General features: G+C 43.4%; 1 protein-coding gene across 3 annotated transcripts in view; it reads right to left on the reverse strand.

The window, feature by feature from the left end:
• SMARCAL1 (SWI/SNF related, matrix associated, actin dependent regulator of chromatin, subfamily a like 1) overlaps nucleotides 1–21194 on the reverse strand; it is a 35151-nt gene extending 13957 nt beyond the window's left edge. For 2 of the 3 annotated variants that reach the window (XM_054277839.1, XM_054277841.1), the window contains exons 1-9: nucleotides 21136–21194; nucleotides 19366–20311; nucleotides 18623–18673; nucleotides 15782–16042; nucleotides 14593–14643; nucleotides 11669–11849; nucleotides 10570–10720; nucleotides 7579–7737; nucleotides 5768–5833 (exon numbers count right to left, since the gene is read on the reverse strand). In XM_054277839.1, coding sequence (XP_054133814.1) covers nucleotides 5768–5833; nucleotides 7579–7737; nucleotides 10570–10720; nucleotides 11669–11849; nucleotides 14593–14643; nucleotides 15782–16042; nucleotides 18623–18673; nucleotides 19366–20221 — 1776 coding nt within the window. In that variant the 5' untranslated portion in view covers nucleotides 20222–20311; nucleotides 21136–21194. The other variant, XM_054277840.1, reaches the window with a different exon arrangement.
• Between the last annotated feature and the right edge of the window lie 6711 nt (nucleotides 21195–27905).

Raw genomic sequence — 27905 nt, forward strand, 5'->3', positions numbered from 1 at the left:
AACTTATTTCTGAACAGACAGGGTATTCAACACTGCAAGCTCTTACCAAGAGCTGTGACATGTCTTCTAATTAACCATTTAAAGCAAACTGAAAAGTAAAAAAAAAAAATCAATAAAATAACAACAACAAAACCAACCAACCAAACATACCCCAAAAGACACTAACTCTACAAGAGCTGTGAAGAACTTCAGAAATTAATTCCGGAATATTTCATGGAACATAGGTGGTCTAACTCATTATCCCAAAGGTCCCTTTCAGTTTTAAAACCTGTGACAGATGGAGCTCAAGAAAGAACAGAAGGAAAAGAAAAACCCTAGGACGACAAATTTCCAAGTGTTGAAGGCTGACTTAAATTCTGGATGAAAGAAATGGCTTTGATTCCCATTTCTTTTTCTAGTGGCAACTCATTTTGAATAGATGCCAATAAAGATTTGCTCCTGCAGAGAAGTCTCTACTGATCACTGCTTAATTCTTGTTTCCTGCTGAACCTTCTGTGCTGCCAAGAGTGAGCACGTAGCCTCTTTCTTCAAAGGTCTGTAACAATAATATGGAACAATGCCACAGAAAATAAGATTGCAGGGGCCAGAAAGGACTTTCTAGCAAAATCAGATCTTGTAATCAATTGATACATATTTCCACACAGATGAACTAACATTAGCTGCTCAGCTGCATTTAGGCATGAAGTTCACAGAGCTCGTGGAGACCTGGTCTGAAGTTCTCATTTACTAAGTAGCCTAAGACAAATGTGGCTTTGTAGCATTACAAAATACACCAGCAAGAATTAATTCCACAGCTGTGAAAACACTTACAAAAGTCACTTCTGAAAGTCAAAGAATAATTTATGAAATTATGGCACTTACTCTAGAGGTCAAGACCCAGCAACCAACGATTGAAAGGGGAGTAGGCAGGCAGAGGGGTTATGTGACAGACAAATAATTGAACACACAAAGAGCCTCATTAACATACAATGACTGTCTCTGTGTTAAATGGATTTCCCAGCAGGAGCTCTGCCATATGCTATCAGACTGACATACTTTTTTAAATAAGTGTGGCTGGTTCTGGCTGTACATTTCCTCGTGTCCCCAGTTTTTGCTTACTGTGTCATTTTAAACTGCTTAGCTTAAGAATAGCTTATCCTGCAAAATGAAAAATCTGAGAAGGACCATAATAAAATAATCACCTAATGAAATAGAAGATGAGGTAAAGGAGAAGAGTAGCAGCTGCTTTCAGGAGTTTGTTTCTCTACTTGGGCAAGAGATCGGGCTCTGCATTTTTTAAGATGAAATTATTCCAAAAAAATAGAAATACTTTTCTCTATTGTTAACTGACATCTAGACAGACAATGTGTATCAAACAGCAGTGATAAGCTATGACTGAAACAAATTAAACTGCCTTCCTATTCCAAGAAGGAAAAAAAATTGGAAGGTAAGAGCAGATCTGAAGATGAAGCCCTGAGGGCCCACAGCTTCTTCAGTTTCAAGATGAAGCTCCTTCTCTCAGCAGGTTACAATAAGGAAAGGTTTATTTATCTAATCCATACAGATTTGTAGCACCTAAAGACAGCTGCTGTTTATTTCCTGACAGAAACAGAAATTTTTGTATTCCCTTCTCACCTTCTATCTTCAGCATGAACCTGTTTCTCTCCACTGTCTTCAAGTTGCTCTGTAGCAGCAAGCATAAAAGGTTTAGATTCCAGCTACACAGTGTATTTGGACTCCCATAACAAAACCCAAGACCTTTAACCCTGCAAACATCAGGATGTGTAGCAGACTATTAACTGGAACAGCAGCTCAATGGAACAGTCAAATTAGTAATATTATCCATGTGTTGGGGAGCAGTGCTCATAGAGACCACAAAGAGTATAAGAACTTTTAATGCCACCGGAATTTTTGATTAGACAGCACCTTTTATTTATCAGTGCAGTTCTTCACTACTTATTGTAATGTTTCCAAAAAACTCATCCATTTTCCATTCCCTAGTTTCCATGCCTTGCAGTATTCCATGCAATTGCAGAAGAATAAAGACCATGCAGCACCTTGGCTGGTCAAGATAAGTAGAATCCTTTCCACTCTGGTCCCCAAGAGATCCTACTACAGATCAGTGAAAAACTTTTGTTTTGTTTCTTCTCCTTCCACATCCCTGAGGCTTTGCTGGTTTAAGGACATTGGTAGTATGTATACTGCCTCTCCTGTGTTTATGTCTCTGAGCCAGTCTAATCTTAGAAGCAAAAACCAAAATGCTTACAAAAAGTGTAACACTATTGACACTTTCTGCCTCTGAGGGAAGCAGATCCAGGGCAGAGGTGAAGGGAAAAACCAGTATTGTCACTATGCCTAGGAGAACTTAGTCCCAAACACGAGACTACAGAAAACAGCAAGATGACAGGCAGGTCCTATTACCAATTGACACAGCTTTGAGTTAGGGGGAAGGACATGCCAGGCCTAACAAGGCCTTTTGGTGACTCAACTACAGCCCAACAGTATGAAGCTATTCTCACTTTGATGTGCATGGAAACAAGACACAAAGATCACTTTGAACACAGCAACCTCTGGCCTCTGAGTATGTGAGAGCTGCTGCAGCTGGGGACAAATCTCAGGCAGCTGCTGGCACAGACCTGCTGGTGTGAAAGCTGGCTGACTTTGAAAGCAGCATTTCTGCCACATGACCAAACATCAAAGGACTGTTTTCTACTACAGCTTTCAATCCATCCTTCTCCATAATTCTGCAGGGATGCACACAGACTGTGTGCAAACTCTACCACCTCCTTTCACTTAGGCAGACAGAGCAAGTCTGCACACGCACTGGAACATGAAGGGAATAAGATATATGGCCTAAACATCATCCTGCTGCTATTTCACTCTATCTCACTGTTCCTCTCAAAGTTCTGTCCGCTAACCGTAAATTTGGCATAACATGTCTATATATTTACTCTAAACTAATGACAAGCTGGGGTAAGCCATGAGGCAGCCAGCACAGCCACTGCATACATCCAGCCATTACAAAATTTCTTCCTTTGTCTCAAGTAAAACTTTTCTGAATCTCTGTCAGGGTAGCAGCCAAGTATGTCAGAAAAGATACTGAGTGCTGCACACACCAAATCTGCAGCTTTTGTTAATATTAAAAAGATGTCTAAAAATCCCCAACAGGCAAACTTAGGTGACATGTTTAATACATGGCTTTGGTTGACAACTCCATACCACACTTGCTCTGCAATATATACAACAGAGCAGGAAAAGATCAATTATGACTGACTGGCTAAAAACACCATTTTGAAAACCTGTCAACATCAGACATAAAAACTAAAATAAGGCTTTAAATGCTGTAACAATGAGATAAAGATCTGAGAGGTGGAAATTCAGTTTGGCTATCTAACAAGACAAATTAGAAACTAATATCCAAGGTATGTCATCTTCATTATCAATGTACCAATTTAATCCCATTATTGTGCAGTTCTGTATAAACACTTGCAACAACTTATGTATTTCATTTATTATTCAGATGGAGAAGTTGAAAGTGCAAATTCTATCAAGATAGAAATTTTTTTCAGTTCCATCCATACTTAATTACTTTTTTTTAATCTCCAAAACATTTTAACTTAGATCTGTCCAGTGTCATTATGGACTCACAAATCTTTGCAGCATGTAAGGGCCAAGGATCACATTTCTTAAGTAGGTTTCTTTTTTTTGGTCCCTAGAAGTCCGTTCAAGTTTTATGCTTTAAGATATTGAGGTCCTCATAGGAAATACCAGCAACTATGGCAATTTCAGGTAGTTTAAAGTGGTATTATGCTAACAGTTAGAAATGGCAATGCTCAGAAGGTAAACAAACAAGGCATGCACTAGCTCCAGGGCGTCTGGTTACAGCACTGGCACAGCTGCACACTGTAACCTTAAGGTAGGGACTGAGGTACTAGAAGCAGTTTACCTCTCAAGGACTTGCTTATACAGTTACAACTTTTTTGTGCTCTCTTCTAAGAGCCCTACTGCTGCTCAAACCTTTTTAACATAAAGAAGGCAAGAATAAGAATATTATCTTCAGCAGCATGTTTAGCCACACTTCTTATTCAGTAATTTCAAGGTATCATGTAAAAGAATGAAAATACTCCCATTTCTATGCCACTGGCTACTTACTATAGGTATCACATAGTATAGTTGTTAGATTCAGTATTTAAGTGATGAAAGCTCCTGATATTTTGGCAGTTCTTTCAAATACAAAAAGTTCTTTCAAACACAAAAATACTGGTGTGATGTGCTGTGCCAGGAGTGACCACAGCATCACTCACTAGGAGCTGAAGACACAGCTGCCAAAGGAAATAGTTTTAGAGCAAAATGCCTATGTTGGAAAGCAAGAAAAATGGCTATTACAGCAAGTACTTCAGAAATTTTAGTCAGCGAGCAGGCAAACAGAATTTACCTGAACATCTAATACGAAACATCTGGTACTGCATGCTCATTGCAGGTGAGATAATGCACCCTGTTTCATATGAATATAAAACTCTTAATGCTTTCAGAAGACTGAAATTCAGTTTCAGAAGCATCAGCTCTCAATTCTTTAAGACCAGTGATGTGACAGCATAAAACTGTAAATTCTCAGGAAGTGCATACAGGCAATTAACCTCTGCCTAACAGCTACCATCTTTCACTCTCATATCTTGCAGCCTGAAAATAATTTTGACAAGCTGATCCTTACAAAGCTTCAAGTAGCAAAGGATGAGGCTGGGTTTTGAGCATTCTGCTCAAAATGAGGGCGAATTTGTTATTTTCCACAATTTTCAGTCATACACCCTAATTACTGTATTTCAAACTGCTCACAGAATTGGACCTCCCACTTAAGCTTCCAAGCATTAAAAGCCTGAAGTGATTTGAAAACTAAGAGAAGAGTCAGGCCTTTAAGGAGAACAACCAAGTTATTCAAGGACAACCATCTTCAGCAAGCCATTAAGAATCTTGCATATTAAAGGTGGTTGCTATAAAGCCATCACAGATCAGATCTTCCCTTTATACATACTGTTGCTTAATTGCTGAAGAGGAACTGCATCTACCTTCTTCCAATGTACAGACCCTGCAGTGTCTAGAAACTACCCCTAACTTTAATCTATATCTGTTAGAGGCCACCAGGGTGAGTTTGAGTCTTTGATCCCAGGACAACAGGCAAATATTAGAATTTACATTTCTCCTGGTATCTTATAATTGACTACTGCCTCCCTTCTGTGGGCCACTTGTCCCACAAACCTCACATTCTGCCACTTCCCAGTAGCTCTGTACACGTAACCAGCAGGAATGCTCCTAAGCCCCAGACACACACGTGCACTGGAAGCCTGCAGTAACAGTTTAGAACCCTAAAACCAGGGAAGGGCCCTAGGCAATGCCAGTCTGACATGCAGCAGCAATCTGTGTGCCAAGAAGCAACTGATAATGATTATTTTCATTTAACAAGCTATTTTGACACCACTATATTCTGTGTCCCCTCCCTGAATACATCCAGTAAGTTCTGACATTCCCTTCTCCCTGTCATCCCAGAACTCATCAGTGGCAGTACCACAATTGTATCGAGCTTTTGAAGTTGTTTTGTTAGGTTTTACCATCTAATATTTGTATAGAAACAAGTGGTAAAGTCCAATTTCAGTCTTGGATCTACACTACTACCCAGATTTCCCCTTACACACCAGAAGAATTCAGCTGCTGTTTCCTAAACCTGGTAAGTGGAGCTACACTGCCCTGGGAGCCTGACGTTAGCACTCAGAGCTTTGGCAGCCAGCAAACACACCTTGAGTAGAGGCATGGCAGCTTGGCAGCGTGCAGTTTTTGTGTTCTTCAGGAAATGAGATTCATCCTGAAACAAAACAAGCATGAAAGCAAAGTCAGCTCAGATCCATAGTCCAAATGCAGTCACAGAACAAATTCCCAGTGTTTTCAGCTATCTAGCATTACAGGCCTTTCATTCAGGATATTTCAGGCATTGGAATAGTCACATCAAATTCTGAACAAAAAGACAGGATGCAGAGTAGCAGGCTTCCTGCACTCCAACCTGCAGCTGCAATCAAATGGAACAAAATCAAACCTTGCAGGCATGAATCATAAATGAACACCAAAAAAAAGTGAGCAGAGGGGGCTGGAGAGGGGAGGAGAAAGAGGAATATTATTGCCATAACTGATACTCATTTGCCCCTATGTATCTTTTAAATGCAGCAAACACAGGAGGCCTATACACTTCCAGTTCCCTTAATAAGGGGTTAATGCAAATGATAAGGAAAAAAGAAATCTAATTAAGATCCAACTGTTCTTCTGATAGGGCTCACCAGGTGGGTAATAGCCTCCTACTTCAGACATCACCCTCAAATGGGCTTCACTTCTGCTCTAGTAAGGCAGAATTTAAGGCACAAAAAGCAGTTGGCACCCTCCAAGGGTATATTCTCATCTTTCCATGTGTGTAGAAACAAGCATGCAAAGACAATGTAACTGCTTAGCCTCTCAGACACAGCCTTCTCCCTCCCAAATAACAAATAAGCTACATTAATTTTTCCAGCCATCAAAAGAAGAGTGGAAGAAAAAGCAGGAAAGCTCAGCACTCAGTAGGACTACTCTCATCGGTAAAAACCCACCAAGGGTCCAAATTTGAACATACAAACACACAGAAAGAACATCTGCCAGTTCAGGGCTGGTTAAAAGTTCCAAGGCAGTAGCCTCAAGCCTACAAAAATAATAATCTGCATTTCCACCTTGACAAAATGTTTAGTCAGTGTGTGTAGGAGACAAAATATAAAAATGAAAAAGATCAGTTCCCCCATGAGTAGCTTGGTCTCCAAAGAACTCCATCTATTACCACATTCCCATCTGAAGCTGAGAAACAGAAAGATTAGTATGTTCCAATTGTCATGATCTTTGGGCAGGTGTGTGTGTGCTGAAAACCAGACTGAGAACATCAAATAGCCATAGTAAGCTACATGTACACTTTTGCTCTCTGTTGATCCAAGCTGGATTTGAAACACTAGATGTTTTGAATTTTTAGTAACTGAAATCCAGAAAAATGCCATTTACTGTGGCTCTGTAAAAAGATAAATACTGGAATTTGAAGTAATTTACAAAAGAAACGATACAAATGATCAAAGAAGGCTTAATGCAGATTGTCAGTGGAACACAAACTAAGGGAGATGTTTTTGATGCTTTACCCACATACTTGATGTTGAAAGGTTATCTGCTTTACTGGATAAACACTAACAGCACCCTGAAGTCCAAGACTTAAGAAGATACAATGCCATGACTACTGTATTGACACACCACGTTAAACACTTTTCTCTCCAGCAGAGGACATGGCCAAGCACAATGAAATCAGAGAGGCACCATAACCAGTAAGTGAAAACACAGCCTTAGGAATCACAAAGGAATTAAACTCTACTAGTTATTTCAACAGGTTTCAGAGAAACCTCATGTTTGTACTCATGAAGACAGCTGTGATCACAGCCACAATTACAAGATACTTTCAGTCCTAAATAAGGCCAACTTCACACTTTTTTGCTGTACAAAGGCTACCCCATTTGCAGCATACAATTAACTTGAAGATTTTCATGTACCACGTACAACAATAACTACTTGGAATGTGCTCTTAAGTTGCTTGTCCATCCTGCTGAGGAGATCAAAACTGATGATGTTGATCAAGCTTCCTGTTAGGTTGTCTTTCCCACTCACTACAACATTGGTGCTTCCTGGACTCAAGGATGGAAGCCATCTGTGAAATGCCTGGAGGAAGAGGAAAGAAATTAATTGCATTCTGGTGCATATCTTCTTTGTCAAGATCCCAAAGCACTACACAGAACATCCTCATGAATATTTAGAACATGGACCCATCCCATCCACCATTAGACATTGTTTTGGAGCACAGTAAGGGTAAGCAGCCTTCCCATGGCAACCTCCCTGGTAATGGGAACATCAAGAACAGAACCCAGGCTACAAGGCAACATCTACTTTATATAGCAAGGAAAGCTCAAACCCTATTCCCTCTTAGTGGAAAAAAAACCAAAGGCAACAAACAAAAGAAAAACAAACCAACCTCAGTAATACCCCAAAAAACCAAATAAAAATTTGATCTTTAGTGGAAATGTGCATAACCTCTTGAGAAAGGTACCTGCTATGCTCAGAGCCAGAGAATACTGTGACCATTGCTTACAGGGAAATTTAGTTTTCCCACTCAACAGGAACCTATAGCTGTGAAACACAGACTTCTAAGCAGTAAACATCTATGACTATAGCAATGTTTACTCCATGGTGAGGGTGAAGTACAACTCATCCAGATGAACAAAACCCTTCCACTACCTCCTCTTCTTAAAAAGTCCACCAAAAAACCCCCAAAACCAAAAAAACAAAACCAAAATGAAAAGATCAAGTTGACAACACACCAGCTGCTCTATGACAGCAGCTGAAATTCATGTGGTAATTGTCATTCAATCAACCTCTTGAAATGCTCCACACACCAGAGCAAGATATCCTCCCCCAAACCCATCTGTTAGCCAGACCACCCACCATTTCCCTTGTAATTCTGTCCCCAGTGACACCAAGCTCTCTGCAACATTTGAGTTCTGCTGATGTTGCTCTGCAGAAAACTGTCTGGGCCCATCAGGATCTGGTCCCTACAGACATGTAACCAAATGGTGATGAGAAATGGCATCTCTGTCTCTAGGAGCTTTGCCTGTTGAAATCCCCAGACCACAATCATTCCTCTCCACTGTTCAGCAATCTCATGCAGCAGCAGTTAAAAGTGAGCTTCTCACATTTCTCAGTATGTGAGAAAGTAACAATGAACTATCCTTCTCCACTCACTGAAAGCACCACCAAATGAGCAAATGTGCAGGCAAGGTTAGTTACCACCCAGAAAAGGATGTGTTTGACACCACATCAGAATTTAAGACAAAGATGGCAGCAAAAGGAAAGTACCTGGAAACTCCTACTGTACAGCCCTCTCCTTTTATAAAGGGCATGGGACTAATTTACACCATAAAATTGATCCTGAATTTTTTACTGGAGGCTGACCTTAGTCCACAAGGAGTGCTATGAAACCACCCTGTTAATTATTTAAGTTTCAATGCTGAAATCTAAATGCACAGGGGTGCAACACTTCAGACCCAAGAGTACCTTGTCCCTTCCCATGGCACCTTGACTATAAGGTCACTCAGTGGCCTGAGCAGAAAGTCAAAATACAACACTGATATCGCTAACATGAAGAAAATTTCTGCTGATTTGGTTCCAGAGACACCACAAAAACTTGTAACCATTAGTACAGCACATCTGTACAAGAATGAACTGAGTAGATTACAGACTATAATAAATTTCACCTTCTGAATTTCTGTGACACATTTTTCTTACATCCACATCCATCACATACTCAAAAATCAACCAGATCGCTAAAGCAAGTGTCCTAACAAAACATCTCCCACAGGAGCCTCCTGGGCAGCTGGGAGTAGGGGAAGGAAGAAATCAAGCACTCAAATTCAAAAAAAAAAAAACCAAAACAACCAGACAAAAATGCCTCATATTTCTTAAATCTCCTGAAGAAGAACATAGAAGTTTATTTGCAGTTGCCCAATACTTCAGGAAACCTAGGCCCAAATTGTTCCTGGTAGATAACCCACAGATGGATTCAGGTTAGGTGCTGTCCCACAGGTCTACAGACCCTGAGATTTCAAGTATGATGAGCACCACTCCCTTTCTCAGTAAACAACTTTATCTTCTTTTCCCCCTGCATTTTGTTGCACTACTGGATAATGAAACTCACACCAAGATGCTCTAACAACCTGGTTATAGCACAAAACCAGCAAATCCAAATCAATACTTTTCTCATCAATGCCATATTCCAGGAAAAGCTAAATTCCCACCTACTCCTTCTCTGGAAAGAATTCACTGACCTGAAAGCTCTGGTTCACCTTTTTCTCCCACACTGAACATTTCACTAGCCTATGGCAACCCAGCAGCCTCAGGGTACACACTATGGCAGTGATTTATTTCAAGACACATTTCTCAGCCATACAAGCTCTCTTGGGCTTTGACCAACATTAATAAAGGACTCAGAGGAGTCAGCAGCACACACTGGACAGGCCAAAAGACTTATTATGAGAGACAATGATGATGATAATGGGGCTTTTTGAACAGAATGGAGAATCCCAGCATCTGGGACTCTGCTCCAGCCAAGAAACTGGCAAATACTGCTATGATGGGCTCAAATACCAGACAATTTCTTGAATGTAACTATTATCTTTGAAACTGATGAGTAAAATGCCCACTTGGAGCCAACTGACTTGCAGGAAAAAAGTTAACACAGAGTCAGAGGACACACTTTCTCTAGCTGTCCCTCTTCCCAACAGATCAGCTGGACTATGAAAAGAAAATCAGCCAATAAAAAAAAATTAGGCATATACTATACAGTCAATGCCAAGCATTTTCCCCACCATCAAATTTCTAAATCAGTACATTTTTTTGTTTCTTTGCCTTAATAGTAGTTTAACTTTTGCAAAGCACAGCACAGTGTAACCATCCCACAGGCTCTTCACTGACCCCTGCCCATGGCCAAGCCCACAGTACCTCTGCCCATGTAAACCTCACAGAAGAAGGAGTGACCACCAGCAAGGGCCACTCCTGCTGGTAATAGGCAGCAATGCAGATGGCCTGGATGGTCTTGCCCAGGCCCATGTCATCCGCCAGCAGCAAACGTCCCTTTCTGGAAATGGCAAAACTGGGGAAAACAGAGGGAAAGAAGAGTCAAGCGATGGGTTATATCTGGCAACCATGATGAGCACAAGTCATGATGAAGCCTCTGATGTGGATTACCTGTAAGTGATCTGGGCTCTTCAGTAAACCTGGATTTTCTCCCTCAGTCTTCATACAAGTGAGCAACTCCCACAAATCTCTCAAAGCTCGCAAACTCCTTAACAGAGTGGTTCAGTTGTGGTTCTCATATGAAATCTTTGATTTCATATGAGAAGTAGTCTCAAGACCTTACAATTATTTAAAGCACATTTTTTCCATTACATTACTCACATTGTGTTCCAGAGTTCATTCTGGCTAAGAAATTATTACTAACAACAATAGCAATTTAAGACCATTAAGTACAGACTGTCCTGGATTGCATATTGAAATCAACAACTATTGAATATATATATGATGGGGACAGGGACATTTAAACTTTTATCTATACATATAATTAGTAATTTAAAATGTTTTAGGGCTTGGGTCCCATTTCTTGGTCCCTTCCCATGCATATTTAATATTCAAAAAACAACAACAACAGAAGAGATGCACTTAGTAAAAAAACCAATTACCTTACAAAATAAAAAATCATATGACAAATATGTACATACTGAATCACAAGAGGGAGATCAGAGATATATCATTTGATCAATTTTTTAGGCTAGCAAAATACTACTTTCCACCTGACTCATGACGAATTCTATCTAGAAATAAAACAGATGTGTCACCCAAAAAATAATAAAAAACTTTTTAAAAGTCCTAAACAAACCATCCTATACCAAATAATCAAAAGCCCAAAGTGGCAGAGTATAATAGGCCCAGACTCTAGAGAAATGCAGAGCCCTCCATGGACAAGAAGGCAACCTTGGCACCAATAAAAATGACACAATTCTAGACAAGGACTAGTGCTTAACAGCATGCAAAAAGGACATACTTCACACCTTCCCGCTGAAAGGGCATGAGGCTCGTCACAATTTTGGAGTCCACTCCTGAAAGGTCAGCATCAGGAATGTCTGTCAGTGATGGAGATCTCTGGAGCTGAGCAGCAAAGGTCTTAATTACTGCTTCAGGCAGTGGCTCCACTTCTACGGACACGAGGCTCAGTAACTCTTGCACTGCAAAGAACAGAGCAGTTCATTATCTGAAGGACAACACACACAAAACTTCCATTATGGATCTCAGGACACAACCCTCAACCTCGTCAAAAATATCATCTCCTATCCTGAAACAGGTCACAGAAATCATAGCATCATGCACAGGTGTTAGCCTGGCCTCTTCCCTAAAGTCTATTTCAGAACCACATGATGAATCACATCTCCTCCCCTCTTACTTAGACTTGATTATAAAAAACTGCCACTCTGATGCCATCATTCAGAGACGATTGCTACTAATACAGCTGGAGCTGGATTATTCATGATGAGGGCAGTTCAGGGCACACTTTACTCAGAATTGAAGTACATATTTGAAAAAAAAAGAGCTCCTGAAGCCTAGAAAGCAGGGGCATCTTTACCATAACCTTAGGATTCTGTACCTCTGAGGTGCCCACCATGCCAAAACCATCAGAAGTGACTGAAGACAGTTACCTAAAGAATATAATTCATCTTGAATTTTGAAAACTCTCTTCTCCTCCTGTTCCCTGAATTCACACAGTTGGGTTCTGCCTCCACTTTACCACACTGGGTAAGATAGCAGGAAGCACCTCAAGACTCAGAGAAACAGCTTTTGTACCACCACCAGCAGCACTCCAACAGGCATCCTTCAGGACCCATAGCACCTCCGTGCACAGCTGGTGGCCACTGCTCTTCTCCTGGACAGAAGCAGCTCACAGGCCAGAACCAGCTCACAGGCAGCCACTTCAGTTCCTCAGTACTAGTGCTCCTTCACCCATGAAGCCTCACAACTTTACCTTCCCAGTTTGACTAAAGGGATCCCTGGCATCCATTATGCCAAGACCTCAGAGCCTGGATCTTTTCAACCCACACATCATAACCAGAGCATCTAGCCAATTCTCCTCCTGGACAACCTTACTTTAGACCCCTCCAACAGCCTCTCTATCCCATCCCCCCAAAAATAAGTGTTTCTTTTTAATCCAACAGTTAATTTATAAGCAAATTAACCCCAGTTTTAAACATGCAGTGAGCTGTAACCAGGAGAACTTATTAAATAATTTTTGTCCAGTGACTATGAAATCAAAGACACCTCTACACTAGGAACACAAATGCAGGGGCACAAATTTTTATTGCAGGAAGCAGCTTCCTTTTTTTTCTTTAATACTTGGTTTGTATATGAAGTCCAGAAGGCAAAAAAAAACCTGCTTGGAAAAACAACTAAAATAAGAACTCACCATACCAGCAGTAAATGCACCAGAATTCAATTAGGTATTTTTGTTTCAATAGTCTCCAAGAGGAAAACAGCAGGATGGACCCCTGCCATATAAAGGGGGAAAGCAATTCCAAGAAATATACATATGAAAAGATTTCCATTTGTAGTTGGGCAATGACCAAACTTTTTAAACTCTCAGGTTTAATTTATACTTCTTCAATAGCAGGAACTCTCTCCATCCAAAGAACAGCACAAGCTTGTTATTACACTCACAGACCGAGCTGTGTGTTAGCATAATTGCTACAATTTGCTCACTGATAATTCTGTTGCTATTGTTCTGTACATGAGCTGGGAGAGTGATTAAGATATATCTGCCACCAGCATGATTCATCCAACAGACAGTTTTTAGTGAAGTGACCTTTATATAAAGATGACTGAGCAACTAGGCAAAGAGACATTAACCTCTACAAACAGTTCCCAGCTAACAGATCTCTCTGCTGGAAATGGCATCCAGCCTAAATTCTCTTTTTTTAATTTTGATGTAGGCAAATGAACAGGCAACAAAGCAAATGCTGCTCCTCTAAAAGGCACGTGCTGGAATCCTCAAATGCCCTCACAAATTACACTCTGCAAGATTCATGGAATTATTTTCCTTTCCTCAAATCTGTGGGATTCTGAATACCTCATGTAATGTGTACAACTCCCAGCCAGCATGACTGATCCCATGACAGACTAGGAGGGGATGTGCCTGCTCACGCTGCCTGGGACATGCTACAGGATCAGGCCCTTTGCATGCACAAAAGGCCTTCTGAGCAAATTGTGAGTGATCATCAGCACTCACCAAAATCACGAATGTCAACATCCTAATCTTGCAGTTCCATAAAAGTCTCCTCCAAGACACACTCACTTGTTCTCAAGACCTGGCCTTCCTACACAGCCCCACCACAGGGCTTTCAGCCCTACAACCATTACTAATGTTATTAAGGCATGCATCATAGAAGCAGGCACTTACTCAATTATTAAACACACTCTGGTATCCCATGGAAGGAGGAGCCCATGCTGGAGAACAAGCACTCTGAGCAACAGCATTTCACCTCTGAAACACTCACACTTCCTAAGGATGTGCAGAGAGCACCTGGCTTATTCTCCTTCTGAAACTTACCCCCACCAAATTCCACAGCCTCAAACCCTCACATGAGCACTGAAGCAAACGCAGCATGCTGACTGGGATGATAAATAATAGTTACAATCTATAGGACTTGTGTAATGCTATTCATCTCAAAGCACTCTATAACCTCAATTAAACATAAAAACCTGAGAAGCAGATGTGCTAGAAGCATGCTGCAGAGACTGGATGATTCTGCAAAGTTGCATCTATTAGGAAAAAAAAAAAAAAACATACCAAAACACAGTTCTACATTTCAGCTTGGCAAGTCACAGTTTCAGCAGGATTATACAGATACATAAAGGCAAAAGGCAATAGACAGAAACTGATGCACAAAAGTTCTCCTTGACTGGAGAAACACAGCTACTCACTTAGTTTGGGGTAATCTTCCAGCAGGAAATTCCACTTTCTGGTATTCATATCTGCAATAGTTACAACAAACACTGTCATAAGCCTCTTTTAAAAAAAGACTGAATTCTCCGTCCATTTTAGAAGAACTATTACCTTGATCAAAATCAATTCTCCTCTGTTTGTTGTCATGTTAAGCAGTTAGTTTGGAGAAGGTTTAAAAGTATGACCACATATCTAGAAATGGTGGTATCACCAGAGCAAGCCAAGATCAGCTCTCCTAACACACCCATCTGCTCAAGGATTTTGGGAACCACTTTTTCTTCACTGCAAGAAGGGATGAAGGATGTGTGCAAAGTTTCTGCTTGTGAACCAACAAATTCTGACTTCAGTCAGTAAAAAAATCACTTTCAGTTGTGCCTCCATACCCTAGAGTCAAAGTGCTCAGGAGGGTGCAGGAGGAAATTCATCAATATCCAAATTTAATGCCAGACCTATCTGGCAGGCTTATCCCTGGGCAGCATCTGTGTGCAACATCCAGGGAAAGAAGATTGAATTCAGAGTCAGGTGAAGGCACAATGAGGAGGTGGGGCCCTACCCAAAGAATTAGAGTTCCAGAATTTCTTTTCCATGTCAGTGTCACTGACTTTCTGTGACACTGTGCATGTCACCTCATTGTGTCTCATTTCTCGAATTACAAATGGAAAAAAAATTATATTTCCCATAGAAATCTAAATGCCAATATAGAGAGTGCTCTACAGTTACACTTGCCTTGAAAACATCGGTAAAACTCCTGGCAAACTAAATCTGCTCAGGCAGTTGCAGCCACTGTACACCACAGTAAAGCAGAAGTAAGAGAACATCCAGCTGCATTTGATAATAAAGACAAGAACTTTGCATGGTCTCCATACTGCTGGCAGATTATCAGCACAACCCACCTCATTTACAGTATTTACAGTAAATGTCAATGTAATCATGCTGAGATGCGAACTATCACCTCAGCTAACAGGCTGAGGACATGTTCTGCCATGGGATAAAGTGCTGGACATGGACACAACACTGAACTAGAACTACAAGATCTTTTAAAATCTTCACCACAGCATATTCTCTTGTGCTCTTTCAGAGGGATGTACTCTCACAACCTCTTATCTACAAAGCAAGAGCAGCCCCAACACGGCCATTATTACAAAGCAGACACAGCAGGAGACTCACCATAATTTCTGGAATCCATCTTTTTGAACACTGCAATCACTTCTGCAGAATACCCAACATCGACCTCAAATCGCAGGCGGGAGATGAGCACACACTTCCCCTTGACCAGGGCTGAGGGCTTCTTCCAGCTCTTACACATCTTCAAGAGGGATTTCACATCAACCCTGCTGCCAACAAAATGAGAGCCTGATGCCAAGCCAACCACACTTTCTCCTTCCAGTGGTGCCAGAATTACTGATGAAAGTTGATTTGCTGCTTCCACTAGGGAGAACAGAGATATAGAAAAGAATTAATAACAAAGAACCCACACAAGTTTAAAAGGGATGATGATTCCCTGCTTTCATTCACAGGGACAAAGAATAGAGAAAGCAATGACCTGGAGGAGGAGGCTGGTGGGATTTTCCACAAAGAATGAAGCAGGGGCAAAGGGAACATGTGATAGTAAATGAACAAGGGCCTGTCCAGCACTGTGACTGCACTAAGCTCCCTCTCTGTCAGCAATTCTAAAATGTGGCTCCCTAGGCCAGGGCAAGCAATCTGCAGAAGCACATTTAGCAGTAAATTGCACCCAGCCTTACAGTGCTTTAACTCAGAAAATCACAGGGACGGGGGCATGGTGATCAATAGCATATGTCTGAAAAGATGGGAAGGTGCTTCTGTAAACAACAAAGGAGAAAAACTTAAAAATCTGCCTCCTGCTTCACATCAATGTCTGATAGACAATCCACCTAGGAGGAATGCTGTAGGAAGGAATCCAGTCCAAATTCCTAAATCTCTTTTGTTACAATTTAAGTTCCCTTTAACCTTTATTACCCTTTATTCTGCGTCCTACAGTTAGACTTGCACCTCCACCCAGCCACCTGCACTCCTGTCCTGCCCATCACCAGCAATCACTTCTGACACAATGCCAGGGCATGGAGACTGGAGGGACACAGCATTTTACTGATATTAGCCTGAGAACACAGCTGTCCACAGAAATAAAAATGCCACTTACCCCTGTGTTTCTCTGCCAATCCATACCCTTGTGTTGCCTTTATTATTATAACAGAACTCTGATGGTTAAGAAATACTATTTCTTGTACTTTTTACAGCACCAAAGTAGTGAAGTCTGTGCCCAAGCCTCCACCTCACAGATACTACAGTAACACAAAGATTCATGAACATCTCCAGAGTCCATTACACTCAAAAGCAGGGGACCATTAAGCACACTCTCTCTTCAAGTACTTGTAAAAGGCAACTTTCCCTCTCTGGGAGATGTTTAGCATAAACCCAGGTGAATCCAGTCTTTTGAGCACTGAGCTGCACATGATGCTCCTCTCTGCTTCTTTTTAACTAGTCCAGAAAACTGATACACAACAAAAAAGTACAAACTTTAAGTTCAGTGGTCAAGATGTGAAAATGGAGAAAAAAAAAAATCAGACAATTTCTTCCTAATCAATTAATAAATAAACCATTTGGGTATCATCCAACCTTATTTTAAAATAAGTGATTTCCTGAATAAATCCAAGCATTTGAGATTTCTATTCCAAATAAAAAGTTTAAGAGTACCCACTGAAAATAATTTTTAAATTAGAGGGATTGGAAAACACCAATACCTTCTCCTCCCAATGCACCAAGCAGAAGACTGTAGATCCTACTGGTTTAGCATTGTGTAGTTAGAGGTCACCTCTACAACTAAAACTGAAAGAAATTAGGGAGGAAAAAAGCCTATTTTACTCCTTTATTTCAACATTTGTTTCTAGGGTTGACTGCAAGGTTAGTTTATAGTACAAAGAAAAAAAAAAGGTGATACAGAATCACATTATTCAGAAAAACTAAATTACAAGTGGGAACCTTAAAAATAATTGGTTTACGCTTTCACTTTTACATTTCAAGGCCCTTTTAAGTTAGCTCCCTTTTCTCAGACTATTTTCCTCAATTTCACAGGCCAATCTTGGTCACATACTGTCTTCACTTGTAAACAGGAACCTTCCATAGAGCACTCAGGTATTTCATAGCTTTAAAGAAAAATGCTTGATTTCTAAAAAACATTATCTTCGTTTGCAGGCTCCCTGGTGCAGAGACTCTGCTCTCATCTGTACTTGATACACTTCAAGCAAGCCAACAGCATTTAAATTATAAATGTGTGGCAACCCACATGGGAAGCTAAAATACCAGCACTCAACTGTGGTTTTTTAAAGTGCTCAACACAGGCCTAATTCTGTTCGCACTGAAATCAATAGTGATTTATCGCTCACTTCAGTACAGTGTGCTTCTGAAGAGCCTACCTGAAGTGTTTGCCTCTATAATCTCTCCATCTTTCCAGAATAAGATGACAGGAGAGGAAAAAAAAGATGAACCCACCTTTGTTATACCAAAAAAAGGGCAAATTCATTTTCAGTCTCACTCAAAGCTCTGGAGAACTACACTTTACCCTTTTCTGACACACAAAATGAACAATAAATGTGTTTATAGAAGAGCTATTTAAACAGAAAATACATGAATGGACCCAGAAATTAAGCATTAGCCACTAGAACACAGTTTTCAAAACAAATTCAAAACAAGTACCAGCACAGCAGATAATTTTCCTATGATCTTGTTGGTTGCTGAAAAAATGCAATGGTAGAGAAAGGGCAACCTGTGCTTGGTATTTAGATTACATGAAAAATTAAATTATTTCTAATCAACTACAAAATATCAGAAAAATGTTATGAGCTTGTTGCCTAAAAGATGGGCATTATCTTTAAGTAGCACTACTTTTATTACTCAAGACACTAACAAAGCTAAACAATAACTATGGAAAGCAGGGGAAGGAGGAGGTGTCAAGATTCCACTTGTTTTTATCATTCAACATTTACTTACAGACACTGCTGTAATCTTCCATGCTGAAATTCCATTTTTTCATAGCAGGATCTAAAGTAGGGCAAGAGTAATAGGGCAGAATATGAATCATTTGGGGCAGAAAAAAAGTGGTGCCATAAAATGTTCATGTGAGGTAAGAGTATTCAATCTACTCATGCAAAATTTTTGCCACACATCTGAAAAACACTTATGCCCATGTTTACAGCTACATGACACCAGAAAAAAACACAGGAAATATGAATACTAAACAGGAATGCAACAGCCATTCACAGGGATCAGCAACACATGAGGGAAAACAGAAATAGAATAAAACAAATAAAGATAATGGTAAAATATTAGAAGAAAAACAAAAGGGAGAGATTCCACTGCTCGCTGTCACCCAGGAAACAGAATCAGCTCATAACTCTGAATTACGGCTGAAATGACCCATTTTCACATCCCAGTTTATGAATAAGTTTGCTTCCTTCTCTTCCAACAAACTGACCAGCTGCTGCCACTTAACTTCTCAGAGCACTGCTCATAAAGCAAGGCTTTAGACTTCTTTTCTAAATCCAAGCTCAAGCTATTTATGTCCAGAATTCCTATCCAATTTAATCTGTATTTACTTCTTTAATCCTCCATTAATACCACAAATTCCACCCCAGCAATAGGTATATTGGTAAGAGCAAGTAGCAACTAAAATAGCAGAAGACGCCAAAACTTCAACCCAATTTAAAACAGAGATAAGAGCAAACAATTCTTACCATAGGCTTTGCTTGGAACCTTCTTAAACACAGCAATAAGTTCAGCATTGTACCCTATTTCAACCTGGAATCGGTCTTCCCCATATTTCACACATTTTCCTTTTGTAACGTTAATTGCTTTCTTGTGAGAGGCAGCTTCAAAGGCAGAGCCCACACCAGCAGAGGTGGCCAGCTTCTGCATCCCACCACTGGCCTGAGAGACAAAACCTCCCCCTGTTCTTTCTGTCACTGTGTTCATGCTTTCCAGCATTTCTGCATCACTTGGTGGTGAAACATATTTAGTGGCAGATTTGTCCTGAGTTTGTAAATCTTTACTACCCTCAGGGTGCCCATTATCAGTGAATCTTGGATGAGGCAGTCCTGTGGGGTTTTTGAACGCTGGGTTGCATTTGGGCTGCTGGAATGTTCCATGATTAACTGAAGTGTGCTGTCCATCTTCCTGACTACCAGCATCCAAGAAATGTTTATGGGAATAACTCAGAGAATTCGGGATCATCACAGGGAACTGCTTTAGGCCACTTGCTTGCTCCGAGTCCTCTGAACAACTCTTCAGCTGCTCTCTGTGTGAGCCAGCCATCTGTTGCTTGGCTGTGTAATGGTTATAGCCTTTCTGGAGACAGCTCCTCTGCTCCACAGGCGTGTTTGGATTGCGTGGGGGCTGGCTGATGAACCCGACATGATTGTTTTCCTCCTTGGAGCCGCCCGGCTTGCCCAGCCCGTGCCCAGTGTGCAGAGCTGCAGCGATGCCCCCGTGCCCAGCGCCCTGGGCTGCCAGCCTCTCTGCCCTCCTGGCCAAAGCCAGCCGTCGGTTCTCCTCTATCCTCCTCTTCTGCTCCTCTGTAAGGCCTGATGACATCTTCAACAACTCCAACAACAAGTCTCTACCAAAACTACATTAGGAATTAATCACAGAGGCAACTGCTTCTTTAGAGGAAGAGAGGCCAGTCTACAGGAAAAAAAAAAAAAAACAACCAAAAAAAAAAAACAACAACAATCCACAGATTACTATTGTATTGATAACTTAGTATTATTAGTAATTGAGTATTACTGTAACTGATGCTACGGGAATCTAATAGTTCAGCAAAGCTGTCACATCAATGCTGAGCCATTATCAGCACGTAGATGGTGACAGACACTGATGAGGCCTTGCATGCCAGTCCTGCATAGATAAAACATGGAAAAAGGAGAAAACTCCTATTAGAGTACTCTTCTCTGCAATTCCCAGCAGAACTAGTAAAATAGCAAAGCACAGGGAAACCCTGCACTGCAGAGCCAGCCCTGCGAAGGACATGGAGGCAAAGGATTACATCCCTTTGGTGTTAGTGTGTCCTATTTCGGGTACCCTTTTAGCAAAGATGGGACGATGCCCATCTTCCCTGTTCACCTTCGGTTCCTGGGTATCTCACACAGCGTGGCACATACATGTTGAACCCCACAGGTCAGAGCCAGCTCCTCCTGAGAAAGCTCCATTCGCAGGTCACGGACCTTCACACAGCAGCGAGGAGCTGCCTCCCGCCACTTCTCCCAGCAGCCCGCTCCGCTCCATGCACTCGCCGCCCGCGTCCTGCGGGATGCCCGCCCCTCCGCTCCTCAGCTTCCTGCGGGCGGTGGGGCTCACCCTCTGCCCCCTCCTCTCCCAGGAGCCGGGCAGGCTCCCGTCCCAGACACCACGGAGGTCCCGACCCGTCCCTCGGGTACCCCCGCCACCCCCGCGGTCCCGGAGGTCAGGCTTTCTTCCCGCCCGCCGCGGAGGCTCCGCCGCCCGCTCACCGCCGGCGGGCGCGGCCCGGAGCGCCGTCGAGAGACTACAGCTCCCAGCAGGCCCTGCGCTACCGCCCAGTGGCACCGAGCGGCCGGGAGTGCACAGCACGCCGGGAGATAAGAGCGGCGAGCGGGGCGCGCGGGGCACGCGGGGCGCTGGGAAATGAAGTCTTCCGGTCGCGGCGCCATCTCGGGGGCGCTGGGGTTGCGGCGTTCCGTGGAGGAAGCCGGGACAGTGGGGCCGCCCCCGCTCAGGTCCCGTACGGCGTGCGGGGACTGTGCTGCCGGCCCCAGGCTGAAGTGCTTCCCCAGCCAGCACCCAGCGCTGTATGCGCGGGGCAGATCGCCTCGCCCGCTGCCCCTGCTGTATGGGTCTGGCTGTCCAATGTGTGCTGTTCCTGAGCGGTGTCTGAGCGGGGAGTCAGCAGTGAGCTGATGTGTGAGAAAGGGTCACGGCTCTTGTCAGCAGTGAGGAAGAAGTCTGTCCCCGGAGTTAGGAGCAGCAGCTGGCATTGCAAGGCTGCTTTGTCATTTTTGAATATCGGTGTTAGGTTGGAAAACATCTCTGAGATCATCGAGTCCAACCCATGATCGACCACCACCATGTCAACCACATCATGGCACTGAAGCCCACGTTCAGTCTTTCCCTAAACACCTCCAGGTGACTCCACCACCTCCCTGGGCAGCCCATTCCAATGTCTAATCGCCTGTTCTGTGAAGAGATTCTTCATAATGTCCCACCTTATCCTCCCCTGGCGCAGATTGAGGCTCTGTCCCTGGCTGCCTGGCAGAAGAGCCCTACCTCCGCTAGCTGCCATCTCCTTTCAGGTGCTTTCAGAGAGTGATAAGGTCTCCCCTGAGCCTCCTTTTCTCCAGGCTAAACACCCCCAGCTCCCCCACCTGCTCCCCAACTGCTCCCTCACAGCTCTGTTGCCCTTGTCTGGACTCACTCCAGCACCTCAATGTCCTTCCTGAGCTGAAGGGCTCAGAAATGGTCACAGCACTCAGGATGTGGCCTCACCAGTGCTGAGCACAGGGGGACAATCACTGCCCTGGTCCTGCTGGCCACATTATTCCTGATACAGGCCAGGTGCCATTGGCCTGCTTGGCCACTTGGGCAGTGCTGGTTCATGTTCACCTGCTGTCAGCCAGCGCCCCCGGGTCCTTTTCCACCGGGCAGCTTTTCAGCCACTCTGCCCCCATCCTGTGGTGCTGTCTGGGGTGGTTGTGGATGAAGTGCAGGGCCTGGCACTCAGTCATGTTAAATGTCATACCCTAATCTCAGCCCGTTCATCCAACCTGCCCAACTTTCTCTGCAGAGTGACAGTCCAACCCAACTTGATGTCATCCATAAATTTGCTAATGGTAAACTCAATCCTCTCATCCACATTGCCAATAAACAGGACTGGGCCCAACACTGATCCCTGGGGACACTACTAGTGACCAGACAGATGAGGGGATGTGCCTGGAGGCTGGAAGAGGACAGATGTCAGGGCTTTCCAGAAGCAGAACACAAAAGAGGACACAGGAAACTATGGGGCCATTAGTATAACTCCAGGCCCTTGGAAAGTAGTACAGTCTTCCAAGAAACTATCACAAAGCAAATGAAATAGGTGATTGGGAAAGCCAGCACAGATTTATTAGAGGGAAATCATGGCAGATTAACCTGACCACCTTCTACAGCCAAATGACATTTTCTGTCTATATATGAAGAGTAGTGGAAGTAGTTAACCTGGACTTCAGCACAATATTTGACCATGTTTCCCATGGCCTCCTCCTGGATGAGTTGACCAGATAGGCTGAAGGAGGGGGGGATCTGTGACATGGGGAGGGAATTGGCTCTCAGGCCACAGCAGAAGGCAGCAATCAATGGGTTTTATGCAGGCTGGCACTGGCAGCCTGTCACAAGTGCAGTCTCTCAGAGACCAGCACTGGGTCCTACACTGTTCGAGAAATTACACTGGAAGAGGCTTCATCTTGAAATGAGAAAGAATTTTTTTGCATTGAGAACAATCAATCATTGAAACAAGCTCCCCAGAGACATAGTGGGGTCCCCATCATGGAAGGGTTTCAAGATCCAATTGGACAGGGTGATAGATAACCTCATCTTGGCTCCCTTTCCCACAAAGGGTTAGATCAGATGGTCTTTCAATGTGCTTTCCAACTTGGGCTGGTTTATGATTTTGTGAGCATCTTCAAAATAAGGTGATTATTCATATTTACATCAGTTAAAATAAAAATTCAAATAAAAGGTCCTCCCAGGGTTTTAATTATACATAGGGCTTGATCATACACATGGAGATGCCTTTCCTGAGCAGTCACATTCCCCATGTGGGTGACCAGAGCAGGGGAGAAAGCAGAGAAAAGGCCCTGGGGAACACCATAACCCCCTCCCACCTCAGAATTTTACTACCCTGCCCAGTGGCAGGCCCAGAGCTGCCGTCCTTGTCCCCAGACACCATTTTCTCTCACCTGACAGGCCCTTTGGCTCAGGACACTGCAGCCAGCTGGCTGTTTCACAGTTTATTCATTCTTCTCTCTGCTAGTTAATTAGAAAAGGTTATCATTAAATTGCTTCCTGATTAAGCAGCAGTGACTGCCATTAGTCAGGAGCTTGTCAGCCCGAGAAAAACAAGGCAGGCAGGAAGAGTGAGGTGCAACTCAACACACATCACAGCCCTGAGAGTGCTGTTCCTCACCTGGGAATCCCACGCAGACATGAGCACACCACATGCACACAGGCACTTCCAAACACACCACTGTTCAAGAAAACCACAGGCTAAGGAGATGTCTGGGTCCAGGGTTTTGCCTCTCTCAAGCAAAAAAAATCAAACTTTTTCACATGTTTCAGGTCCTCTTGCTGCAGAGCATGTTTGCTAGGAAGGGATGCATAGCCCCATGGTCTCTGTCCAGATCTTCTGCCTTTGCCCTTTCTTCCCTTGCAGCAGACTCCAGGTGGCTGCACAGCAGAGAGGGAAAGGAGCGGATGAGAGACCTTTTTTCTCTCTTTCTTGTCACACTTTTCACTGCCCAGAGCTAAACCAGATCCCAGTGTCACATAGGGATGAGAGGGAGAGGGAAGGTGCAGAGCATAACCCTGCAACTGTTTCCAGCCACCTTCTCCCTGCCAGCAGCCGTCCAGTTCCAGGTCTCTGGTGATGGCTCCTTATGCTTTGAGAGATCCTGTGGGGAAAAAAACCAACAACTTGGGAAGGGTGAGAAGACAGTCCCATCCAAGGACTGTCCCAGCTCATGCAAATACTGAGAGCAGAGCACTGTTTGCAGAGAGCCCTTGAGTGGCACGGTCAGGCAGACACAGACAGACGTTGCAGCATTTGCTCCATATGGCACAAGTTCAGCGAGACACCAGGAACAGCCCGGCCATGCAGAGAACAGACCTACAAAATGAGAGGCCACTTGCAAACAGTTTGCTGGTGCACTCCAGGTGTCCTTTCAGCCAGAACATGATTCCAGCAGTGGCTTGGACTCACCCTCCACATACTGGGTCAGGGGCAGAGATGCAGAGTGAAAATCCTGGGAGGGATGGTGCACCCCGGCTGTGCTGCAGAGGAAATGGTTCACATCCTTCCAAAGAAATGCTCCCATCAGTGAAAAAAATTAAGGAAATGGGGTTCTCAGTGTTGTTCTTAGCAGGAGCTTTGTGTCATTTGGATCATGCTCTAAACCTCCTCTCATGGGCTGAGCTGGCTGACTGCTGGCTTCAAATAAGCCAGAACTGCCTGTATTGTACATCTGATATGAGCAGCAGCTAATATCTAATATGAATCTCCCAAAACTTCCGAGCCATTCTGGAATCTCATGGATTATCCTTTGAGGGGTCTTAGGCTGCTCTTTAGAGGTCCCTATTACTGTCATATTGAAAATATTTGCCCCATTTCACCACTTTGCCAGCACACCTTGGTGGTTCTCCACATGAACAGAGCTCGCTTCCTTCCTCCTGGATGTGTGGCCAGCCTGCACTCTCTGCTGGGGCTGAATTGCATGCAGGGCTGCTGTGTGTAGCAAAGCTAACCAACAGAGAACTGGAAATCAGCCCAGGCTAGGGATCCTGAGATGCCCCAGCTTCTGGGAGGGTTTTGGTAGCCCACACTGAGCTCAGAGACACCATAACCAATGCCCAATTGCACCAACCTTTGACTAGCTATGGAGAATTTGTTTCACCTTCTAAAATAAATTAATCCCATCTTATCAGTTTGTACCCATCTAAGACCAGTCAAGTGGTGTGACTGGGGACATACAGGACTGTCAGAGCTTGTTCCAGATAGAGAAACCTTTATTTTGGGCTGCTAGGCCACAGCAGGCCACATACTCTTTACAAGACCTCTGCTCTGTAGGCTGTGGGGCTGTACTTCCTCTGCTCTGGTTTGGGATCCTTAAGGAAATCAAAGCTGCCTAATGGGGACCTCAAGCCCTGGGCTTGGAGGGCCAGGGTGTGCTTGGGTTTGGGGAGATGCTGACCCTGCATCCCCTATAATTCCCTGGATTTGTTGTCTTAGACAGTTCTAAATCCCCTTGACTTCCCCTCTGCCATTGAGGCACATCAAGGACCATGGCCTCTTGGCCCATTTGAGAGCTCAGGCCCTTTCCCTGAGCATCTTTGTAGGACCAAAGACAAAATTTGGAGTTTGCTGAATCCTGCTGTCCTTGAAACTCTGATGAAAGGGCACCTGCAGAGGCTTTTGTGTGTTTTTCTAGCATGAGAAGGTTGCTCCCCTCCTCTGACTGCCAGCTCAGTGAAGACCACTTCTTTTTCCCTCTTTGTGGCCGCCCGGTGCAAGAAAAATTAGTCCCCCTCCATTCTTTTGAAGCAGCCTCTTTTATCTACACAGCTTTTTCTTCCCTGGCATGCTGAAGCCTTCCTGCTCTTGTTTATAGGACAACCCCTCCAACAGATTGCAGGGTCTCTTTTCTGCCTTCTGTCCTTCTTGGCTGGGTTCCCCTCCATAGCTGCAGTCCAGAGCAATGGTCTGCACAGCACATGGCCTCTGCTTCGCTGCCAGGCCGCTGCCTCACAGAGCTGCTGCAAAGTTGAGCCTACTCCTGATCTTTTGTGTGAGGCAGCCCACGTGTGGGGGTAGCACCTCACTGGCACCCAGAACAAAAATTAAAAGACAAAAACCCCATATCCTACATTGAAATTCAAACAGTTTCCAGAGCTTCTGTGTCACCAGCGTTTAACACAATATGAGCTGTGATCCAGCTGGGTGAGGGCACTGGCAGTGTGGACTCTCCAGTATCTTATGCTTAAGACTGGAGCAGAGCACACCAGTGGCAGGGATTCTTGGTTCAGATGCTCAACAGAACTTTATCTTTGTGAAACACAGTTCAACTGGCAGAAGGGTCCAAAGTTAGAAGGAAAGGCTTGCGTGCACACAGAGACAATTTAACTGCATAAGCTTATTTCTTTAGGAAATGAGGTTAAACAAACTGAAGTTGCATTCCTAGTTCTATTCTGGAGTTTAGATTATTGGCCTGGTTTTCAAGCTCAGAACAAACAGCTAATCCTATGGCCTTGTGTTTATATGAAGCCAGGAATTGAGATCCTGTTTGTTAAAGCTAGCTACAGTTCTCTGCCCTTTCTTCTCCTGGTGCATAAGAGACCCAGAGATATGGAGATGTCCTTTAAGCAGTAGAATCAGGGGTCACTGGTGTGATATTACACCAATATAATATTCATGGTTTTTTGCACTTTCACAGGAGCAGCACCTTTCCTTGAAGGATCTCAAAGCATAATCCCGACCAAAAGGAGTCAGCAGAGCACCTCTGGAGTTCTGTGGGATGCAAGGTCTGATGCCAAGGGGTCTTCCAAGGGAGGGACCTAGACCTGTGGCATCCTCAAGACTTTCCTAAAAGCCCTGAGCTCACAGTGGGTTCGGATACAATTGTTTGCCATCCTCTGCTGTGGCTTAGATGGGAGCAAGGTAAGACTATTGCTTGAATTAGGAATGTGGACTCAGCAGAGGACTTGCTTCTACCCTAGTCTTCACTCAACCAATGATGCAGGAAGGTTGCTCTCATCTTAGAAACTGTGAGTGCAGTTCTTGGAAAGTGAGCCAGAATCTGGCCTTGACAAACAGCCTGCTTCAGCACATGCTCAACTTGAAGTGTGTGCTTAAGCTTGTTAAGCCTGCTTCTTCAACAGAGAAGATTTTCCTTTGTGTTGGGAGTCTCATCTGCTAAAGAAGGTGGAGGTCACAAGGTGATTTGTTTATTATATTTTGTGTAGCAGCCTGATCTAGAAAACACTTGCTGTCAGCTGCAGTATTTTGCTACCAGCTTGTCTCAGTGATTTCCACTGGGCTCCATGGGATAGCAATTATTCCACAACAGGGAGTGCTCTTGAAGTGTCAGGGCAGTGTGCTTGCAAAGTACTGCTGCAATCTACCCATGCATCTCTTATTATAAACAGCAAGGGTCATAGGCAATGGGAGTGCATGTGCTTTGTTTAGGGAGGGCATTTCCCCTTTCCGATCATAGCAAAAATCCTAATAGCCAGATCCTGAGAAACAGCCATAAAGGTTCTGTTTGAAAGATTGTGACTACAGAAAGCAGATGCTCATCAAGTTAAATAAGGAATTTAATTAGCCAGCATTTTATCTTGCTTTCAGCAACATGATGACAAATCGCATCTTAATAAAATAACATTAGGGAGCAGCAAAATTCCAGTGCTTCAGGAAATGAGAAGCAGTATAAGTTATAGGCCTCTTCCCACCAAAGAAGTCATTCCCATTCAGAAATCTGGCAGGCTGTTAAGATGG

This window comes from Melozone crissalis, unplaced genomic scaffold (genome assembly GCF_028551555.1).
Source record: "Melozone crissalis strain CALT ecotype California unplaced genomic scaffold, PUWL_Pcris_2 ptg000023l_1, whole genome shotgun sequence".
NCBI lineage: Eukaryota > Metazoa > Chordata > Aves > Passeriformes > Passerellidae > Melozone > Melozone crissalis.